This window comes from Glycine max, chromosome 2 (genome assembly GCF_000004515.6).
Source record: "Glycine max cultivar Williams 82 chromosome 2, Glycine_max_v4.0, whole genome shotgun sequence".
Classification (NCBI taxonomy): Eukaryota; Viridiplantae; Streptophyta; class Magnoliopsida; order Fabales; family Fabaceae; genus Glycine; species Glycine max.
In genome coordinates, this window is record NC_016089.4 from 6,040,373 (window position 1) to 6,061,179 (window position 20,807).

General features: G+C 28.7%; 1 protein-coding gene across 1 annotated transcript; it reads left to right on the forward strand.

The window, feature by feature from the left end:
• The first annotated feature begins 5,042 nt into the window (after window positions 1–5,042).
• On the forward strand, window positions 5,043–20,070 carry LOC100499712 (omega-hydroxypalmitate O-feruloyl transferase). The gene is made up of 2 exons (XM_003519895.5): window positions 5,043–5,628; window positions 18,969–20,070. Exons 1-2 carry the CDS (start codon window positions 5,158–5,160, stop codon window positions 19,866–19,868), a joined length of 1,371 nt encoding a protein of 456 aa, XP_003519943.1. The 5' UTR covers window positions 5,043–5,157; the 3' UTR covers window positions 19,869–20,070.
• The last annotated feature ends 737 nt before the right edge of the window (window positions 20,071–20,807 follow it).

Genomic DNA, 20,807 nt, shown 5'->3' on the forward strand with positions numbered 1-20,807 from the left:
TCAATGTCAAATGCAGACGACACGTTATTTTTATTACTTTTTTTACGGACACTAACGCTAAAGTAAAGGATATAAATAATAAATTACTCCATTATCTAAATATCTATGTAGATTTGTACTTCTAACTTGTCTCTTATTGTTCAGTATTATCTTATTTATTAATCCATATTAGCATTTCTATGTATGAATCAATTTAATAAGTGAACAAACATGTTACATGAATGGTTCACGATGATTCATCTTAAATACTACTCTGCTTGATATTTTTTTAGTAATATATTCACCATTGATTTAGTTTAATAAATATAAAAAAAATTGTTATAATTAGAGGTGTTAAAACAAACTAGTTCAATCCATCTTAAATTATCCTATTAACAGATCAATTCAATCCGATTCATTTAAGGTTCCGTGTTAGAAAAAGTTAACCTAACATAATTCATCACAGATTATGGGTTAAACAGGTTAGTCTATCAATCAACTTAAACTTACAAAAAAAAAACTTTTAAAAAATTAACAAAAAATTAATTTGAACTTTTCATAAAGTTATAACTAGTCCTAGTTAGTACAGATCTCTCGCATTCCCACAAATCAACTTTAAGATTACATAATCCAAAAAAGAACCAACTTCTATGTTAATCAGTTAAACATGAACATGATCCAAACCAAGGATCTAATAGCATACCACAACACCTTAATTGCAAAAAAATGCCACAACCATATTACGTTAGCTTGCAAAGCCTACCAATGTCAAATTCCACTCCCTCCAGAGCTATGCCAATAAAACCAAAGAGCATCCCACAAATTTCAATTCCAAGATCCTCTTGCATAATCAACAACACACCAAATATAATCCAACATATCAGAAAAACGATAGTCATATATAGACACTGTTGTACGTGCTACTTAATTAGGATTATTAAGTTTAGGCTTATGTAATTTTTTAGGTGAATTGGTGGATCAATTTGATTCAGCAAGTCAAGTCAAAAGTGGATCAAGATTATTTTTAAATTAATTGTAAAATTTGTTTTTTTTTTGTTGTCCGAATTCATGGTAGGCCAGATTTGATTCATTTTAATGGCTCTAGTTACAAGTATGGTTAAATCTTTATATTTTTATTAATATTTCCCGAGTTTCAACCTTTTCCTTCTTTAGATTAGACATAATTTATATCCTCTATTTTTTCATAAAAAAATGTTACAAGTATGGTTAACATGATTTCATAATTTATTTTAAAATATAACGAAGGATATTGTCTCGATAGCTAGTGTTTAGAATAAAATCTAATATTTTTTTTAAAAAAAATCTTGAATACGGGAAATATTTTTAATTAAAGAGTTATAATAATTTGATAAAAAAAAGGAATTTTTTAATTGAATAATTTTTACATAGAAGTCAATATCCGTGCGAGTTGGGAGCATGATAGTGTTACTTTACTTATTTATGTCAGCACCGTTTTTTTCTTTCGTTTTACTGTTTCAATAATAATTTGAGAGAAAAAAATGCCACACTCTTCAAACTTTATATATATATATATATCCAGAAAAAATCGGCCTTTCATTAATTCAAAAGAATAAACGCAAAATTTATCATAAATATCCAGAAAAATTTATGTTAATAAGAAAATTTTTGATAAATATATTACAAGAACAAGAGATCTAAAAATAACAGAAAAAATGGGCCTCACGAGCACGAGGATCACGAGGATCATATTCATAAAAGGCTATCGATCGTGAAGGTTTGCCTATGACGGACAAATACAGTGGTTTCTTTTATTGAGAAATGTCTAAGTCACACTTTTTATTTTATTTTAAAATATACAGTCTTCTATTTTAGAAATGAATATATATTAACAACTACATATAAACATCAACATCATTTATTTTGTAACATCAAAAAACAAAATAAATATTTATATAAAATTCTAAATATGATGCTATAGATGTTAAAAACTTCATTCCAAACTCTTAAAAATATTAAACCAATAATAGGATTATGTCCAAAACTAATTAACTTGTATATTTGACCGTAGATTATTTTATTTGAGTTGTACAGTACCACTTGAACAATAAAAATTTTCCTTTTTACGTATTTAATGCACTTACATTTCCAAGGCTCAATCTCAGGATTATTAGTTAAATTTGAACAGGCAAAGACCAATTAACACATATATTTAATGCTACTTTATTTATATTAAAATAAACTTAAATATAATGCTTAAATATATTTTTGGTTCTTGTAATTTAACATTTTTTCTTCTTATTTTCATCTCTAAAAAAATTCATTTTAATCCTTAGAAAATATGACTTTTTGTTTTTCGTTCTTAAAATATTTTTAGATATCATTTTTTTCACTATTCAAAATACCATCTAAAATATTTTTTTAAAAAAACAAAACAATCACATTTTACAAGAAATAAAATCAAAACAAAAAATTTACCGGAACAAAAAGTTAAAAAAAATATTAAGTTACAAGAACTAAAAATATATGTAAGGTTAAATATAATATATGCTCATCTCTTAAAAGAAGATGCTATAAGAGATAATACAATTTAAACATCTCCTAAAACTAAGTTTAGATTGATGAAAAGAGATGAAATGAAATGGAGTGAATCAAAATGGTTGTTATGAATATATGGTGTTCCTTAATAAGGTAGACAGCAATTGTATGCCTAGATGCTACCGAGTATAGTGAGGTGCAACCTGTAAGGCTGTAACATTAAATGTGAATGTGTGTAAGCTATGTACAAAACTATCCTAAGGGTATGTGATGGTTTATTCCCTATAGAAATGTTATGGAAGTCCCAGTTGGACAAGCATGAAAGGTAAAGAATGAGGAAGAGTATGTTCTTATTGATATGATAGGAGAGTACAATAATTAGCAAGAAGTTAAGGTTTCTGGTTAAGGCTTAAGTACTGCCTTGGTGCATTAATTCACAGTCCTAGGTTTGACTATGGTAGTCAACTCTAAGTGCCAAGGTTATAAGAGGAAGTGATAAATTGTAACATCCTAATCTTCATCTTATAATAATTTATGTTGTTTGATGCATGTTTATAAAAAAAATCTTAAAATGAAGTTGTTTGGTGAGAAGGAATTATGTTGTTTGATGCGATTAATTCCTTGTGTGCTTAAGTCGTTAAGCTTTTATTCCTTATAATGCATGATTTGAATAGTGATTGAATTTATCTTGTATGTTTAATTGAATTGTATGATTAATTTAATTAAATATATTTAGTATGTTTAATTTATTTGATTTTTGACTGAATTGTTTAATTTATTTGATATCATGTCTTAATTTATTTCTATAATTATTTGGTATGTTGAATTTAATTAAATATAATTATATGCATAATTTATTTATTTGAACTTATTGTTATGAAATTTTCTTATATGATTGATGGGGCAAAGATAGGAAATAGAAAACTGAAATCTGCCAGGAGGGGTGTGCTTAGCAGATAGGGGTGCAGCTCGAAATAGTAAACCGGCACTAGTCCCCTTGTTAGCATATTTGGGAGTGCAAACAGTCATAACATTGGGTTCTCACGTGTTTTTCGCCCACAATAAGCCCCAAAACAGATTTTTTTTCCCCTTCTAAACCCCAGTTTCTATTATGCCAATCCAACAAAAATGTCAGAATTTCATTTCCATTACGCCAATCCGTCAACCCAGTTTCTATTTTTTTTCATTTCTAATTTAATTTTTTTTCTTGATCATGGTATTTATATAAAGTACTCACTGTCAACAAGTAGTGACTAATATACATCAAAGTTTGTGAGTATAGATAAAATAAATATTTTTATAATCAAAAAGTCATAAATCAAATTTTATATCACTTAATTAAGAGACATGAGTCGTTATCAACGTGGTTTCAGGATTAAAACTGGCTTTGATATTATGTTAAATTTCATTTCAAAATTAAAGTGAAGTTGTCCAACCGATATACAAGTTGTATTTCAAGGAGTGAGGTAGCCAATGTGGAACTTATATTTCCCAATAAATATCTTTAATTTTGTACCAATATTAATTTATTAGGTAAAGAAGCAAATATATAGGATAAAACCTTTGGTGTACATATTAATTATTGCAAGCATGATGGATGGCCAGAATTTTGACCTCCAACCAACAAATTTAGCCTTAATTACGCACAACCTGTCCCTTTCGTTGGAACTTAATTACCAACTACCCTTTCTTATTTTAGCGGTTGACGAACAACTAACTCTTAAATGACACAGCTACTGGCGCTACCCTGCCGGCTCATGAAAAAGTAACAACAGAGAAGAAAATAATTGATTAGATAAATAACATGGTAAAAAAAAAAGAGAAATGAATAAAATAAGGTACACATACTGAAATAAGATGTAAGAGAAAGTATATATATATATATATATATATATATATATATATATATATATATATATATATATATATATATATATATATATATATATATTCAATAGAAGAAAACTTAAATATAGTACTTTAGATACTTTCTTTATTTTTCTCCAATTAATCAAAATTGAAGTGTTACTTCGATTATCAGTCAAATCCTTTAATATAAACTTTTAATATGCAGATTATCGATAAAAAATTTTAAAAAATACAAATAACACCTAAAAATATATTGTATATAAGTTTTGTACTATTGAATATAGTTGGACATTCAACAAGTACACATATATCATTGATATTTTTTTATTAGATCATATCATTAATCTCAGTTGTACTTTTTTAAAGACTAATATTAGTTATTAATTTATTATTTTTTATTAATGAGAGAGGTATATTCTAAATCACATGACCTCTTCTTTTTGTTTCTTTTATAATTAAGTTAATTTTATAACTTATTTTTTCTTATCCCTTTAAGGCAGATAATCATTTTTCCTATTCCGTGTTTTCCTTTCTGAAATATGGGCTAGTTTGCTTGCACTTGATTTGTTGACACGTATTAGCTAGCATGGATTTTTAATCTTACAATTCACATCGTAACACATTGAATCACTTCTTTTTTTATTCTTACATGCTTTCATGTCACAATCATGACCTCTACCTGTTTGAACTACGTTGGTACGTGGGAATGAGGTGCATGCCATTGCTATAAATTAAAACACAACCACTTTATCAACAAAACCACAAGCACACAAACACTTGAGTCAGACAAAGATGAGAAGCTCTAATAATAACCATGATGCTCCTCCACCTCCACCTCTACTTCAAGACCTGAAGGTGATCATCCACAATGCCTCCATGATTTTCCCATCCAAAGAGATCGAGAGAAAGTCCCTTTTCTTGTCAAACATTGACAAGGTCCTCAGCTTCGATGTGGAAACGGTTCACTTCTTTGGTGCCCACAAAGATTTTCCTCCTCGTGTTGTGAATGAGAGGCTAAAGAATGCCCTAGAGGATGCCCTTGTGGTTTATGACTTCTTGGGTGGAAGATTGAAGCTCAACTTTGACACCAAAAGATTGGAGATGGATTGTAATTCTGAGGGAGCTGGGTTCGTGGTGGCATCCAGCGAGTACAATTTGGATCAGATAGGAGATTTGGATTATCCAAATCCAGCTTTTGCACAATTGGTACAAAAGAATAAGGATTTTCTTAAACACGGTGATGTCCCACTCTGTGTTGCCCAGGTACACACAAATTATCCTTTAACTTACATCATTATCATTTTCATTATTATTTGAAAAACATGTTACTGATATGTACTCTCTCACTCTAACATTCTTTTAAACACACATTTTTATCATTATTGAAATTTATAAAATATTGTGGTTTTTATTTCTTATAATGAGTTTTACTTGTAATTTTGTAGTTTCTATAATATTTATTTTTTTGTTACTAATAATAATAGTAAGCTTGTTATTTAGTTACTATATATAATTATTTCCATTTCTTCCTTATTTCTTTTATGTTTTACCACATACACCTATTAAAAAGCATTAGCCTTAAAATAAAATAAAAAGAACAAAAGTCATTTCATTTCAATTGTAAAAGAAATATTTTCCTTTCACGACTTTGCTTCGGTGTAGGTAATGGTCTTTATGCGAAACTGATATATATATTTTGCTTTATAAGTTACCTAAGCAGTACTCTTTTATAAAAAAAAGTAAAAAAATATTTGCAGGGGGTAAATCGACTTTTTGAAAATCCGTTAGAGTTAAGCATAAAAATATTCAATTTAAGTTTAATTACATCAATTTTTAATTTTTGACAGTTTTTTATTATTGTAAAATTGTTTACAACATATATAAACTACTAACAGAAATACAAGTGTCATTGCACTGGTGTGTCCCCATTTCTATTGCATTATCATATTTTATTGTGCTAAAATTTATATATTAAAATAATATTTTATAATATGTAAATTGACGTGCATATTAATTTTATTTTAGTTTAATATATTTCATAATGTATACATAATTTTATTTATGTCTATTTGTTTGGTTTGATAACATGATATTAATATATTAAGTTTGTAAATACAAGTCTATCTATACACAATTGATCAAATGATTTGTGGTGCATACTTGAATATCATTCTATTTAATAAACGCATTTATGAAATATTGAAATGGTATCATTATTATGTCATTTGTTAAAATTTTTTCTTTTTATTTTGATATTTAATTATCTTTGCTCTTAGGGTATATATATATATATATATATATATATATATATATATATATATATATATATATATATATATATATATATTAAAGTAAGATATCCGGTGAAGGGAAAAATAAGAGAAATGAATAAATACATAAAGAAAATATAAAAAATATGTGTAGAAAGTAAAGATTATCCAAATATTTTTCTAATTGTAATGGTAAAAAAAAAAAATCATTCAAGTCATGTTCCATTTGACCGTGTTTTTGAGTTTGTTATCATTTTGTAAACATTTATATCCAAAATTAACAAATTATAGAAATATATAATGATATTTGTTTTTATGTTGGTGTTTGATAAATAAGAAATTTCAAGGACAATAAAAATAATTAATTAATCTTTTTATTTACTTTTTTAGAATAAAAAAAATTAGGATACTATTACGTTGAAGTCATTATAAGAACATGTTAGCTAAAATAACTTACAAAAATTTAATAAAATTATTTTCTAACATTATCAACTATCTGATTAAATTATTTCTTTGTATTTTTATGTTCATGATCCAAATATAAAATTCAGCAAAAAAAATGATCCAAATACAAATTCAAAAATCAATTTCAATACAAATTTGTACGACTAAATACTATAAGCATGACATGATCAAAAACAAAAAGAAAGATATATTGGCTCATGACATACAAACTTCAAATCCTTCAACTACACACAAAAACGAGAGAAAGAAAATTAGAGCAATAAAAAACAAGAAAAATAATGAAAGGAAAAATTAATTGGAAATTTAAATAAAGTTAAAACATAAGAAGACAAATAAAAAGTCTATAAAAATATAAGAGGTTTTCTTACTTTTCCTATCTCATTTCTTCTCTATTCTCTCTTCATGTCAAAATATTTGTCAACAGAGTACCATGCATGTTTTCACCATCTTTGAATATAAGAAAATTATATATTTTTGTGACTTTTGTTTCCTAAAAGCACAAAAATAATAACAAAGTAATTAAAAAAACTTATAACATGTGAATGAGATAAGGGAAAATTATTAGAATTTTTCTTTTTTACCTATAAAAACACTTAAGAAGAAACAATAAAAAAAGTAAATAAAAATAAAGTAGAAGAAGAAAAAGACAGTTAGAAAAGTCTATAAAATATATGAGATTTTTAACTTACCTTATATCGTATAATTTCTGTCTTTAGATTAAAGAATCTTTTATCAATACAACACCAAACATTTTTTTACAATCCTGAAATATTAAAAAATTATATATTTTCATGATTTTTTTTTTCATAAAGGTAAAAAGATAGAACAAACTTAAAAAAAAAATAGTAATGTGCGGTTGCACAAACGCAAATGATTAAAATAGAATGATCGTAAAAATCAAGCCTTTAAATCTTAATTAACATATTTGGTAGATTTTTAAAATTTAAAAAATGTATAGTTATAATTAAAAAATTAGTAGATTTTTAAAATTTAAAAATGGACAATTTTAATTAAAAAATTGGTTTGTTAAATAATTAAAAACAAAAAGATGGCAGTTTTCATTTGGCAGATTTTTACAATTTTTAAAATAAGCAGTTTTAATTAATAAATTGGTAGGTTTTAAAATTAAAAAATGGGCCGTTTTAGTCAACTAATTTTTAGGTTTTTAAAATTAGTTATCTTTGTTACTCTTTTTTATTTTTTTCAAATGGAAACAAAAAAAGTTACCAAAAAATAAAGAAAAGAAAAGGGAGAAAAATAATTAAAAATAGTTATTGAAAAATCTGAAGAAAAAAAATGAGTAAGTTGAAAGCAAATAACATAAGGAGTTTAATAAAAACAAAAGTTAAAAAAAATTAAGAATCCTTTCAATTTTAAAATATGTGTATTCCAAAATATTATCTATTGTAATGTCTTTAAAAAAGATGAAGAATAAGGAAAGCTGGTACATGAGTTAGCATAAACATTTCCATTCAATCTTGCAAAACACTTTATAAAATTTCAAGAAGATTTTCTCATCTTCACATATAAAAGGAAAAAAAAATCATGTATTGAGAAAAAAAAACTTCCAAAGACCATTAAGCATGAATATTTTCGTATCTTTTCTTAAACACAAGAAATATTTTTTTCATGTAAACTTATAAGCAACAAATTGTAATACCCATAAACTAATAACAAAATTGAGCAACAAAATCTGAGATTGAATAGATAATAGGACCAGGAATAGAATAGAATGAGAGATTGAAAAGAAGGGTCAAAAGAATTTAAGACCAAGGAACATAAAATATAATCTGGAGTTCAATTTTCGTCTCGGCTTATCAACAAACAATGAAACCCCTTTTCTTTTCTTGACTGTAGACTCAAATTCCCTTCCTTGGTTCTCAAAGAAACCAAAGTGAAAAACCTACATTCAGCCCTTCATATGCTTCAATGAGTGAGAACAAAAAAAAAAGCAAAATAAATTAAACCACAGAGACAAAAAAGGAGAAATAAAAACAATCCTTCGATTCAATTAAAAAAAAAAATCAAAATTAAAGAGTTATCATGACAAACACATTCATACTGAGATCTTATTCTCCGACCAAGATATGAGAATTCCATGCATTTAACCCGAACAAGATTTGAAGGAATTGACAGATTAAACATGCATCATCTTTCACAAACCTCTTCTAAAAAATCAATTTGTTAGTTAGTTTCATCAATTCTAAATAGAACAAATTTTTCTGAAAGTAAAAGAGGATAAATAGATAAAGAAAAATATATGCAACATTATACATATATGGAAGAGAAATAATCAGAATGCAGATGTCAAGTAGAAGAAAGGAACTAAGAAAGGATGCAAATTCTGAAATCATCATCGTTTCTATATTATATTTGTGAGATCCATTGTGGATGAAAATGGTCGGATGTTGAGAATGAAAAAATGATGACAACATGAATGATAGATAAAAATATAACATATTTGGAAGATAAAACATTGAAGAGAGAGGAACTTTTGATGAGTTGAATGAAAAAATGTTTTCATTACTCCATTTAGGAAAAAAAATGGAGGTTAAGTTATCTCTAAAAACAATTGTGTAACTTCTTTGAATTTGAATTTGGGCATTTTTTTAATAATTAAAAACATAATTGTCTTAAAAATATAATAACCAAAAAATATTAACAAAAAGAATATCCTCTTTATCTATTATTATAGATTTAAAAAGTATAAAAATATTAAAAATTAATTATAATAATAAAATAAGAATAAAATATATTTTTTCTGTTTTGCGTTAAAATGTGTGAAAATTAATTATAATAATCAATCTTTCCTCTCTCTCCTTTCTCATCACTCCTTCTACCTCGTCACCAATCACATTATTCGTATCACGTGTAAGAAGGGAAGCACCTCGCTATTAAGATTTGAAGGTAGAATGTAACCACCATTGAAGAAAAGCGAGGTGAAACGGAGGACCTCACACCTAATACGGAAATGGTGGACTTCAACACCTTGCTTCACTACACCAATGCCTTTTCTGAAAAAACAAAACAAATTCCTACAATTTCTTGTGAGAGTTTTCATTTTCCACAAAATTTCGTTTTGATTTTTTTAAAACAATTTGTGACAGAGTTAACCTTTACAAATTGTATTTTAAAATTTTATTTAAAAAATATTATACAGGTTGGGATTCGTCCAAAGTTTTTTTTGAGAAAAAATCATACATTTTAATTTTATAATTTTTTTTATAGAACCCAAAAAATGAATTTTAAATATTTTATAAGAATAAAAAACATATTTTTTAGTCTAAATAAATTTGACATTGAGAATGTTCGCCTGAAAGTAAATTATATAAAATGTAAATAAAAAAAGATACAAAATTTCTCACAGATATTATTTTTCTCTCTCTACCAAACACACCATTAACCCTAAAATATACTAGTTTGGGAATTTTTGGAACAAAACATTTCCATTTTTGCGAAAAAAAAAATTAGGCCACTCTATTATTATGTGTGCCTCCATGTCTAAGGTTTATTAGGCTACGGCCACTAGTTCTAATAGCTAGTGGCAAATTATGAAATTATGTGTCTCCATGTGAAAGTTTTATTAGGCTCTGGACTCTGGTTCTAATTGTGGCCAGTGGCAAATTAAAGCCTTCAATACAGTTTGCTGTCATGTTATGAAGTAGCTTGAATTAAATGAATGTCTCTTAATTCAACAACAACAGCAAAAATATAAAATAAAATGAATGTCTCTTTCTATTTCGCATTGTATTTATCTTTCTACTTAAGAATTTTACATATTTAATACTATTGATTAAAGTATATATAAAAAATAAACAACATAACCTTATTACCAAAAAAATAATGAAAAGGTTAAATCTCAGACAAAGTTGTTGTTATAGATCCATAAGGGAGATATATTAATTAAATTAAAATAGCAAAAATTATTCATTTATCAAACAATTTCAAGTTAAAGAAGTAGCAGTATTTTCTGTATAAAAAACTTATCTCTCTCTCAAACACAGGGCTACTAGAGAAAATATATACACATCACAATTAAATCAAAATATGTGTAAGTATTGGTTCGGCTCTGAGATAATTGTAGACGAGAAAAACTTGTTTTGACTGAGAGTTGAGTAAAGGTTAATATAAGCGTAAATTAGTCAACAACTTTCCGAAAGGAACGAAGAGAATATATATATTTGATTTAAAATTATATAAAAGTAAATTAGATTTTTTTTAAAAAGGTAGACAGGTTTCCCGTGGATTTTGTTGAACCCGACAAGGATGTGGTTAGGTTTTAATTTTGGATACTTTTCTTTTAAACCCACCATGCCTCTTAACCTGCCTCTCCCTTAGAGTTGGGGTGAAGATGAAAACAGATAAACGTGTCTCACCACTTGGTTGCCCTCCTTAACGTATGATCCACATTCTACGTGTATAAAGACTTTCTATTTCAAAAACAAAACATTTTTTTTTAAAATAATGATTAAAAGTTTGTAAAACAATTTAAACGTCAATTAAATTTCAATTGTGATTGTTTAAATTAATTATCATAAAAAATTTATTAAAATATGTTGATAATATAAATATTTTTTATATTGTCATTTGTGTTGAAGATGAAAATATTAGAAAAGAGAATAACTTCCTAGTTCAAGATAAGATTGGAAACTATAACTTATCAATGCGAGATCATATTTTGTTCCACTTGATTAATCTCTTAAGATTTCTATCATCTAATAATTGATTATTACATATAACAAAAATTATTAACCATTATAATAATTATTTTAAAAATACTAGCCTTGCTTAAATATTAAACTTTTATGGCAAAAGTCAATAATGACTAACTATACAATAATTCATGCATGATTGAAAAAGACAGTATAAGAAACGCTTATATTGTCGATTCATTTGAACTAAATACAACCACTAATACCATGTCGAAATAATATGTATCTCTCTCTCTCCATATATATAATTTTATTTTGTAACTTGTAGATGAGTATTTATATTCAGCAGCTTCAAATTAAAGGATTTTATGATAGAATAATTTTATTTTGTGTTTTATGTTTTGTTAAGGCATAAATATATAAAAAGAGTTACAGCAAAATCTCTTAAGATTGAGTTATACAGATTAATTCTCTAAATAAAACTTCTAAGATTACGTCTAAATTAAAAATAAATTAATTTGCATGATCACAGGCTAATAATACGAGATAATATAATAATTACACATAATTTCACGCAGATTATGTTATCTCCTGTTATCTCATCATGATGTCATTATCCCCCTCAAGTTGGAACATGTAAATTACATATCCCCAACTTGCACGACAGAGAGGTAAATTGTGTGAGACCAAGAGCCTTAGTAAAAATATTAGCTAATTGTGCATGTGTAGGAACATAAATAGGTGCAATATTGCCAGTGAGATACTCGTCACGAATAAAGTGGCAATATACTTCGATGTGCTTGGTGCGCTCATGAAAAACTGGATTCTTGACAATATGAAGCGATGCTTGACTGTCACAATGAAGTCACATAGGCTGAGAATGAGAGATACCAAGACTATGGAGAAGACCTTTTAACCATTTCAATTCTCCTATTACAGCTGCCATTGATCGATATTCAGCCTCAGCAGAGGAGCGAGATACTGTTTGTTGCTTCTTAGTTTTTCATGAAATTGGAGAAGATCCAAGTAGAACAAACCATCTGGTAAGGGACCTATGAGTTAAAGGACATCCAACCCAATCAGTCACACTAACCAGATAGTTGCAAGTCACAATCATTACGCAACAAAACACCCTGTCCTGGATTCCCTTTCAGATATCGAATAACACGGAGAGTAGCCTCCCAACGCGTCTCTTTAGGTGCCTGCATAAACTGAGACAACACATGCACACAGTATGAAAGCTCGAGTCTGGCAAAACAAAGGTAAATGAGACGACCTACTAACTGCCTATACTGATCAGGATGAGGAAAAGGAAAGTCTGCTGCAAGTGCCAGACAATGATTCTGTTCAATTGGCACATTTGATGGCTTAGCTCCTAGAAGTCCAGCTTTGGCTATAATGTCCAAAGCATATTTGTGTTGACAAAGAAAGATACCCGCAAAAGATCACGCCACTTCAACACCCAAGAAATATTTGAGGATCCCTAAGTCTTTCATGTGAAAGCAATTGTGTAAAAAGGCTTTAAATTTAGTGATAGCTTCATGATTATCTCTTAAAATGATTAGGTCATCAACATACACTAACACTACAATATGTACCCCCGATCTTTGCAAGACAAAAAGAGAATAATCAGATAGAGATTGCCAAAATCCGTAGTGTTTTAGTGCAACGGACAACTTGGCAAACCAATAACGAGGCGTCTATTTGAGTCCATATAAGGACTTGTTGAGTTTACACACCATGCCATATTGCTGAGGAAGAAAGCCAGGAGGCGGCTTCATGTACACAACCTCCTCAAGGTCCCCGTGTAAAAATGCACTATGCACATTCATTTGATGTAATTCCCAAGCTTGTGTGGCTACTACGGCTAACACTGTACGGACCGTTACCATTTTTACAACAGGTGCAAAAGTCTCTATGTAATGGATCCTCTCCTTTTGATGATTGCCAAGAATTACTAACTGTGCTTTGAATCGTTCTACACTTCCATAAGCTTTATGCTTTATTTTGTACACCCACTTGCAGCCAAGTGCTTTCTTTCTTGGAGGCAATTGTGTGGATGTCCAAGTTCCATTGGTCTCAAAGGCATGCATCTCACTTTTCATTGCATCTCTCCACCGACTGTCTTTCACCGCGTTAGTATAACTGACAAGTTCTTTTTCCTGTGAAATGGATGCAAGAAAAGCACGATGTGCAAGAGAAAAATGGTCTTAATTCACATAATCAGTTATGGGATAGGGTGTACCTGAGTCTGCCTTTAGAGAGGGTGAACAGTTGGATGGACTCAATCTTTTGGTGGTATTTGTCACATAATCTTGCAATCGAGTAGAAGGTTGTTTGGTTCTATGTCCTCTACCCAATAATGGCTCGGTTGGTGATATAGATGGAAACATTGTATCTTGTGTGTCCATATTTTGGAGAGTAATATCTTGTTCATCGAACCCCGCATTTGGCTCACCCCATCTATCATTCGTTGTTATATCACCACTTTCTTCAGTACCTCCTGTGTGATCCGTTTCTTCTACACCATCAGTCACATCACTAACAATTTCTTCACAACTCCAATTTTTAGGAAGAACATCTTCTTTGGTAGTAACATCAATAGAAAAAGGATACTTGGTCTCAACGAATTCAACATCTCGAGAGACAAAAATCTCTTTTGTTTCTAAGTCAAACAACTTCCACCTTTTTCTTGTCATATGGGTAGCCAATAAACACACACTTCTTATTCCTACTTGCAAATTTATCACCATTCTTTCTTTGATTATGGGCATAACATAAGGAGTCAAATATTCTCAAATGTTCATATGCAGGTTGCTACCCATATAGCATCTTATATGGAGTTTTCCCATTCAAAACAGTGGAAGGAGTTCGATTGATCAAATATGTTGCAGTTAAAATACATCCCCCCCAGAACTTAATAGGAAGATTACCTTGAAATTGCAGTGCTCGAGCCACATTCAAAATATGTCTATGTTTTCGTTCAACTCTTCCATTTTGTTGGGGTGTTCCGGTGCAAGATGTCTGAAAAATTATTCCATGATCAAGAAAATATATTTTCATGCATGTGAATTTTATCCCATTATTACTTGTGAACATTTTGACTTGTTTATGAAACTACCTCTCAAGCAGAGCAAAAAAATTGTGAAGCATTGTCGATACTTCTCGTTTATCAATTAATAGGTATACCCATACAGTGCATGAATAATCATCAACTATTGTCGGGAAATAAAAATTACCACAAGTTGAAGGAGTTCTATATGGTCCCCATAAATCACAATGGAGTAATTCAAATGCATTACTAGCTTTATGTTCACTCAAAGGAAACTTCTCTATAGCCTGTTTGGCTCTAAAATAGACTTCACATGTTTTATTCACTACATTGCTAACTTTGTGTTTTCTAACCTCAGGAATCAACTGGGTGATCTTCAAGGAAGGATGTCCCAACCGTTTGTGCCACAAGTCCATGGAATGCAAACCATCAGTTTTGTAAGCTCTCACATTTCGAACCCCTATGAGGAAATAGAGCCCATCCCTCCGTTCACCTACTCCAATCAGCGTCCTCGAAATACGATCTTGCACAACATATAACTTATCAGTGAATTGAACAACATATTTTAATTCATCCATTATCTGTGAAACAGATATCAAATTGCAATTCAATTTAGGCACATAGAGAACATTAGTAAATTTTAAGCCTCCATCTAGCACCACGCTTCCTTCTTTAATTGTTGTTGTATGTTGTCCATTAGGAAGTCCAACTGGACAACTTTGAATATCTCGTAGTTCATGCATATAATTCAGATTTCCAATCATGTGGTTGGAAGCCATTGTGTCAATTATCCATGTATTGGTATCACGTTCACCTGTCATCTTGTCATTAGAGTTTGTTTTCTGAGCATTTAGTAATTCTACCAGCGTCTAGACCTGGCAAGAAAACCCGTACCCGTCTGAATCCGTCTCGACTTTGACGGGTAATACCCGAGTTGACCGGGTACAGATTCGGGTTCGGATTTTTCCCGATAACCAAAAGTCGTGTACGGGTACGAGTCTGTGATTACTACATCCGCCCCGACCCCAAACTCGGATCCACCCCGCCACTTAAAATTTTTAGAATTTTTGCACAATTTAATCAAAAGGCCTAGAATTTTTATTACTAGTTAATTTTATTTTAGAATTCTTACATAATTTAATATTCTTTTCTTAACGATTTTTGTAGACACATGCACTATAATAAATTTATTGATATATAAGTAGTTAAAAATAAATATTTAATAATCTATTTATTTTTTCTAAAATCAATTTTTTAATATTTTCTTTAACAAAAAAATTATATTTCTAATTCGAATTGGGTACGGGACAGGATCGGGGATACCCGATACCCAACGGGAACGAGGATGAAATAATAAATTTTAACCCGTCGAGTATCAGGCATGAGAGTATGTTGGGGAGTCGGAGTCGGGGATTGGGGAGACAATATCCGTCCCCGCCCTGTCCCATTGTCGTGTCTACCAGTGTCTGCCACTAAGCCCAGTCAAACTTGAATTGTCTTTGTCTAAGATCTTGATGTCTGCACTTGTTTCACCACTGTGCATAGCATTTGTACGCACTGTTCCTCCTTTTCCTCATCGAGTTCCTGGGTCATCGTTGGAATTCAATTCCTAGGGTGATGAAGTCTTCTTCACCATCTTATGTTCTTCTTGCTTATGAGACTCATTCTTAGGAGTCTTCTCTTCATGATAACTCATTGTCACCAAATTTCAAACAGAACCTATTGGCTCTGATACCATAAAGGATTTTATGACAAAATAATTTTATTATGTATTTCATGTTTTGCTAAGGCATAAATATATACAAGAGAGTTACAACAAAATCTCCTAAAATTGAGTTATACAAATTGATTCTCCCAACAAAACTCCTAAAATTACGTCTAGACTAAAAATAAATTGATTTACATGATCACAGACTAATAATATAAGATAATATAATAATTACATATAATTCCACATAGATTCTGTTATATCCTAATATCTCATCATAATATCATTAGACATACATTAGCCCAATACAGTATATATTGTATTTATTATTTCTGGCTTCATTTTATATACCTATGTTTTCTCAATTAAGATAGATAGCATAAATTTACACCAAGAGATTCAACCTTGTTAGCATAAATTTATTGTTAGATACTTTAAAATAAGTTTTGATAGCTACTTTAAAATAAGTTTTGATAGCGAAAGATTAATTTTTATACTTACTTAGAAGTAATTAAAACTAATTTGGAAAAAAATGGATTAATTTTTTTAAAATTAAATCATAATAATGATTTATTTTAAATTTGTATTTTAAAAATGTGATAAAATACGAAAAATTAACCTAAAATATCATTTTATTAGGTTAGGAAATAAAAAAAATAAATAAATAGAATATATATATATATATATATATATATATATATATATATATATATATATATATATATATATATATATATATATATATATATATATATATATATATATATTTATATATATATATATATATATATATATATATATATATATATATATATATATATATATATATATATATATATATATATATATATATATATATATATATATAAGTTTGTCAAACATTCAAAGCGGTCATTTATATTAGATAACCGAAATATCGGTCTAACTTTAAAGACTGAAGAGCTCTATTCTAACGGGAATCGATCTGATAATTACACAATAACTCTTTTGTACATTACACTTTTATACTCTCTTTTTTTTTTTTTTTTGCTTTTTAAAATAGTTACTGAAAAATATTAATAATGCTTGCAGCTTGCTTTAACTTAATATCACGGATTATAAAAAAAAAAAACTTAATGTCTCTACACTTAATTTTGATAAAAAAGAATCTCTACACTTAATTTTTTTAATGAATAATTCTTTCAACGATATGTTTAGCTTTTAGCTTTTGAAAAGCTTTTTTATGAAAGTTTTTCTTGACGGAAATGATAATTTAACAAAAGTAAAACTATCTTATGTTTGGCTGTAGAATTTCAGAATTATTTATTTTATATCAGGACAATTCGCCCTTAGGATTTAATAGAAATGCACCAATTAAGTTAAAAGATTTTACATTACCAATTAATTAAAATTTATTTTTTATATGATTTTAAGATAAATATTATAAAATCATAAAAAATATTATATATAATAATTTGTGAGTAGATAATACTATCTCTAATTAATTTTTTTATATAAGAAACAAATGAATGCATTTTTTAACTTATTATAAGAAATATAAATCAATTTTAAAATGTATTGATCACTTATTTCTTTTTGTACCATTAATTTATTATAAACTTTATTAGTTTATTCATTCTCTATTCAAGTTAATGCACTTATTAACATATTAATAATAGAGAAAAATGATTATATAGTGACCATATAAATAATTTTATATTATCATCCAATCATATCCCATTATTTATAATAAGATTGTTAATTTTTATGTTAATTACTTTAAAAGTTATATCAACGATAATTTATGATTGGATAATGGTATAAATTATGTTATACCTTCTTTGCATGCATGACCTTTAAACTCTTAATATTAAATATAAGTCACTTAGGTGAAAAAAATTAGACTTTGAATTAATTACGAGTAAAGTCATTAATTATATTTATTAATTTTTTAAGGAATTACATTTATTACTTAAATCATTTAATTTGATGAGTATTTTTAGAATAAAATATATTTATAAGATAGTATTAATTAACACAAAATAATTAATTTAAATGTTTCTATTGATTGATGAATTTCTTATTTATTTTGTAGGTAAATCACCAAAGTAATATTATAAAATATCATTATAGGATCAATATTATTTATAATTTTTTACATTTTTCTTATCTATATGAATTGAAGATGATATTATAGGATTTACAATAACTTGCACATCTTACTTAAATAATCAAATTAGACTTCCTTAACCGTGATCAATATTATTTATATTTTTTTCATATTATACAAAGATGTTTTGTCTTTTTAGAACTGCCATAATCATTATCGAAAGAAAAGCACAAATGTCATGTTTATTTATTAGCCATTTTTTTTATTAAAAGAAAGCTCACTCAAAACTTAGTGTATAAAAGGAATTCTTGTTGCCAAGAAAAATTACATCTAATTAGGCACTTAATTTACATTGTTTCTCACACAGGTGACATCCTTCAAGTGTGGCGGTTTTGCAATTGGCATCTCTACTAGCCACACCACCTTTGATGGCCTCAGCTTCAAAACCTTTCTAGACAACATTGCTTCAATAGCCTCTAAAAAGCCCTTGGTTGTCATGCCCTGCCATGACAGGCACCTCCTAGCCGCCCGATCCCCACCATGTGTCACCTTCCCACACCCTGAGATGCTCAAGCTAAGTGACCTCCCAACATGCCCCGACTCCAACATCTTTGAGGCCTCCACCGAACAACTTGACTTCAAGGTCTTCAAACTAACATCAAACGACATCACAAAATTGAAGGAAGAGGCTAAGAATTCTTCAACTAGTGGTGGCACAAGTACTACATGTGTCACTGGCTTTAACGTTATCACTGCCCATATATGGAGATGCAAGGCACTATCTTGCGAAGATGATAACCCTAATAGGTCATCAACTATACTATATGCTGTGGATATACGTTCAAGATTGAACCCTCCATTGCCTAAATCATACGCGGGTAACGCAATGTTAACCGCTTATGCCACGACAAAGTGTAAGGAATTAGAAGAATTACCTTTTATGAAACTAGTTGAAATGGTGCGTGAGGGAGCAACTAGGATGACAAATGAGTATGCAAGGTCTATCATAGATTGGGGAGAGACAAACAAAGGGTGTCCCAATAGGGAGGTTTTGGTTTCTTCATGGTGGAGATTGGGGTTTGAGGAAGTGGAGTATCCGTGGGGGAAGCCAAAGTATTGTTGTCCAGTGGTGTATCATAGGAAGGATATTATTTTGTTGTTTCCTCCCATTGATGGAGGTGGAGGGGTGAGTATTATTGTGGCTCTTCCTCCTAAGGAAATGGAAAAATTCTATGGGCTCTTCAACAAGTTCTTGACTTTAGATTGAGGATAATGATGCCATGGGTCTTTCTTCCTCATATGGAAATGAAAAAATTTCATGCATGGTCTCTTCAACAAGTTCTTAACTTGAGAATTACCTCTTTTCCTCTATTGATATCCTTATTAATATGACATCTTTAACTTTTCGCTGGCTGTTATGTAATAAAGTATGATTCTTTTATGGTTTTAATATGAATGATACAAATAATGCAGTTTATATATATATATATATATATATATATATATATATATATATATATATATATATATATAAATTTATTTTTGAAGATTACATTTTCCACTAGTATGAGCCAGGAGATTGATCAATTCGTTGCAATTTGATGTTCTATTGACATGTTGTATAACTATGACAAAATCACAAATTCAATCCCTAATTAAATAACTTCAAATCTTTCACCAAATATTCTTTGAATCAATTTGATTCTTAATTTTTTTTTACTTGGCTCTGCATTTAAAATTATCAACATTTTATCCTATATCAAGTTTTAAGTTCTATATTTAATTAAGCTGTGAAAGTTAACAATGTGTATAATTTCCTGTAAAAGTTAATAATAATATTTGTAATTTCTTTGGATATATGTATGGTAAAAGACCACATAATTTTATTTCATTTCTTGATCTAATTAATTAATTTGTAATATGTAGGTGTTAAAAACTAGGTTTTTTTTAGACCCAATATACTAAATTGACCACCATGGGCCAAAGGTAATAAGTTAGCCCAATCTACTAGGTAAAATGTTGACTTTGGCCAACTGCAATACATACAAGCATGATCACTTTAATACGCTCATGTATAAGAGAACACATTTTGGTTTCTTTGTTCCCAAGTCCTAACTCATTTTGGTTTAAGGTATATCTTCAAAATATATATTGAATCAACCAACTTTAGTTACGAAAATAATTCAACAAGTGCAAAAATAATTTG

Excerpts from the sequence above, each read along its gene's own strand:
- LOC100499712 (XM_003519895.5), top strand. The coding sequence starts at position 5,158 with ATGAGAAGCTCTAATAATAACCATGATGCTCCTCCACCTCCACCTCTA. Across the intron at positions 5,629-18,968 it reads TCCCACTCTGTGTTGCCCAG|GTGACATCCTTCAAGTGTGG; the intron begins GTACACACAAAT and ends TTTCTCACACAG.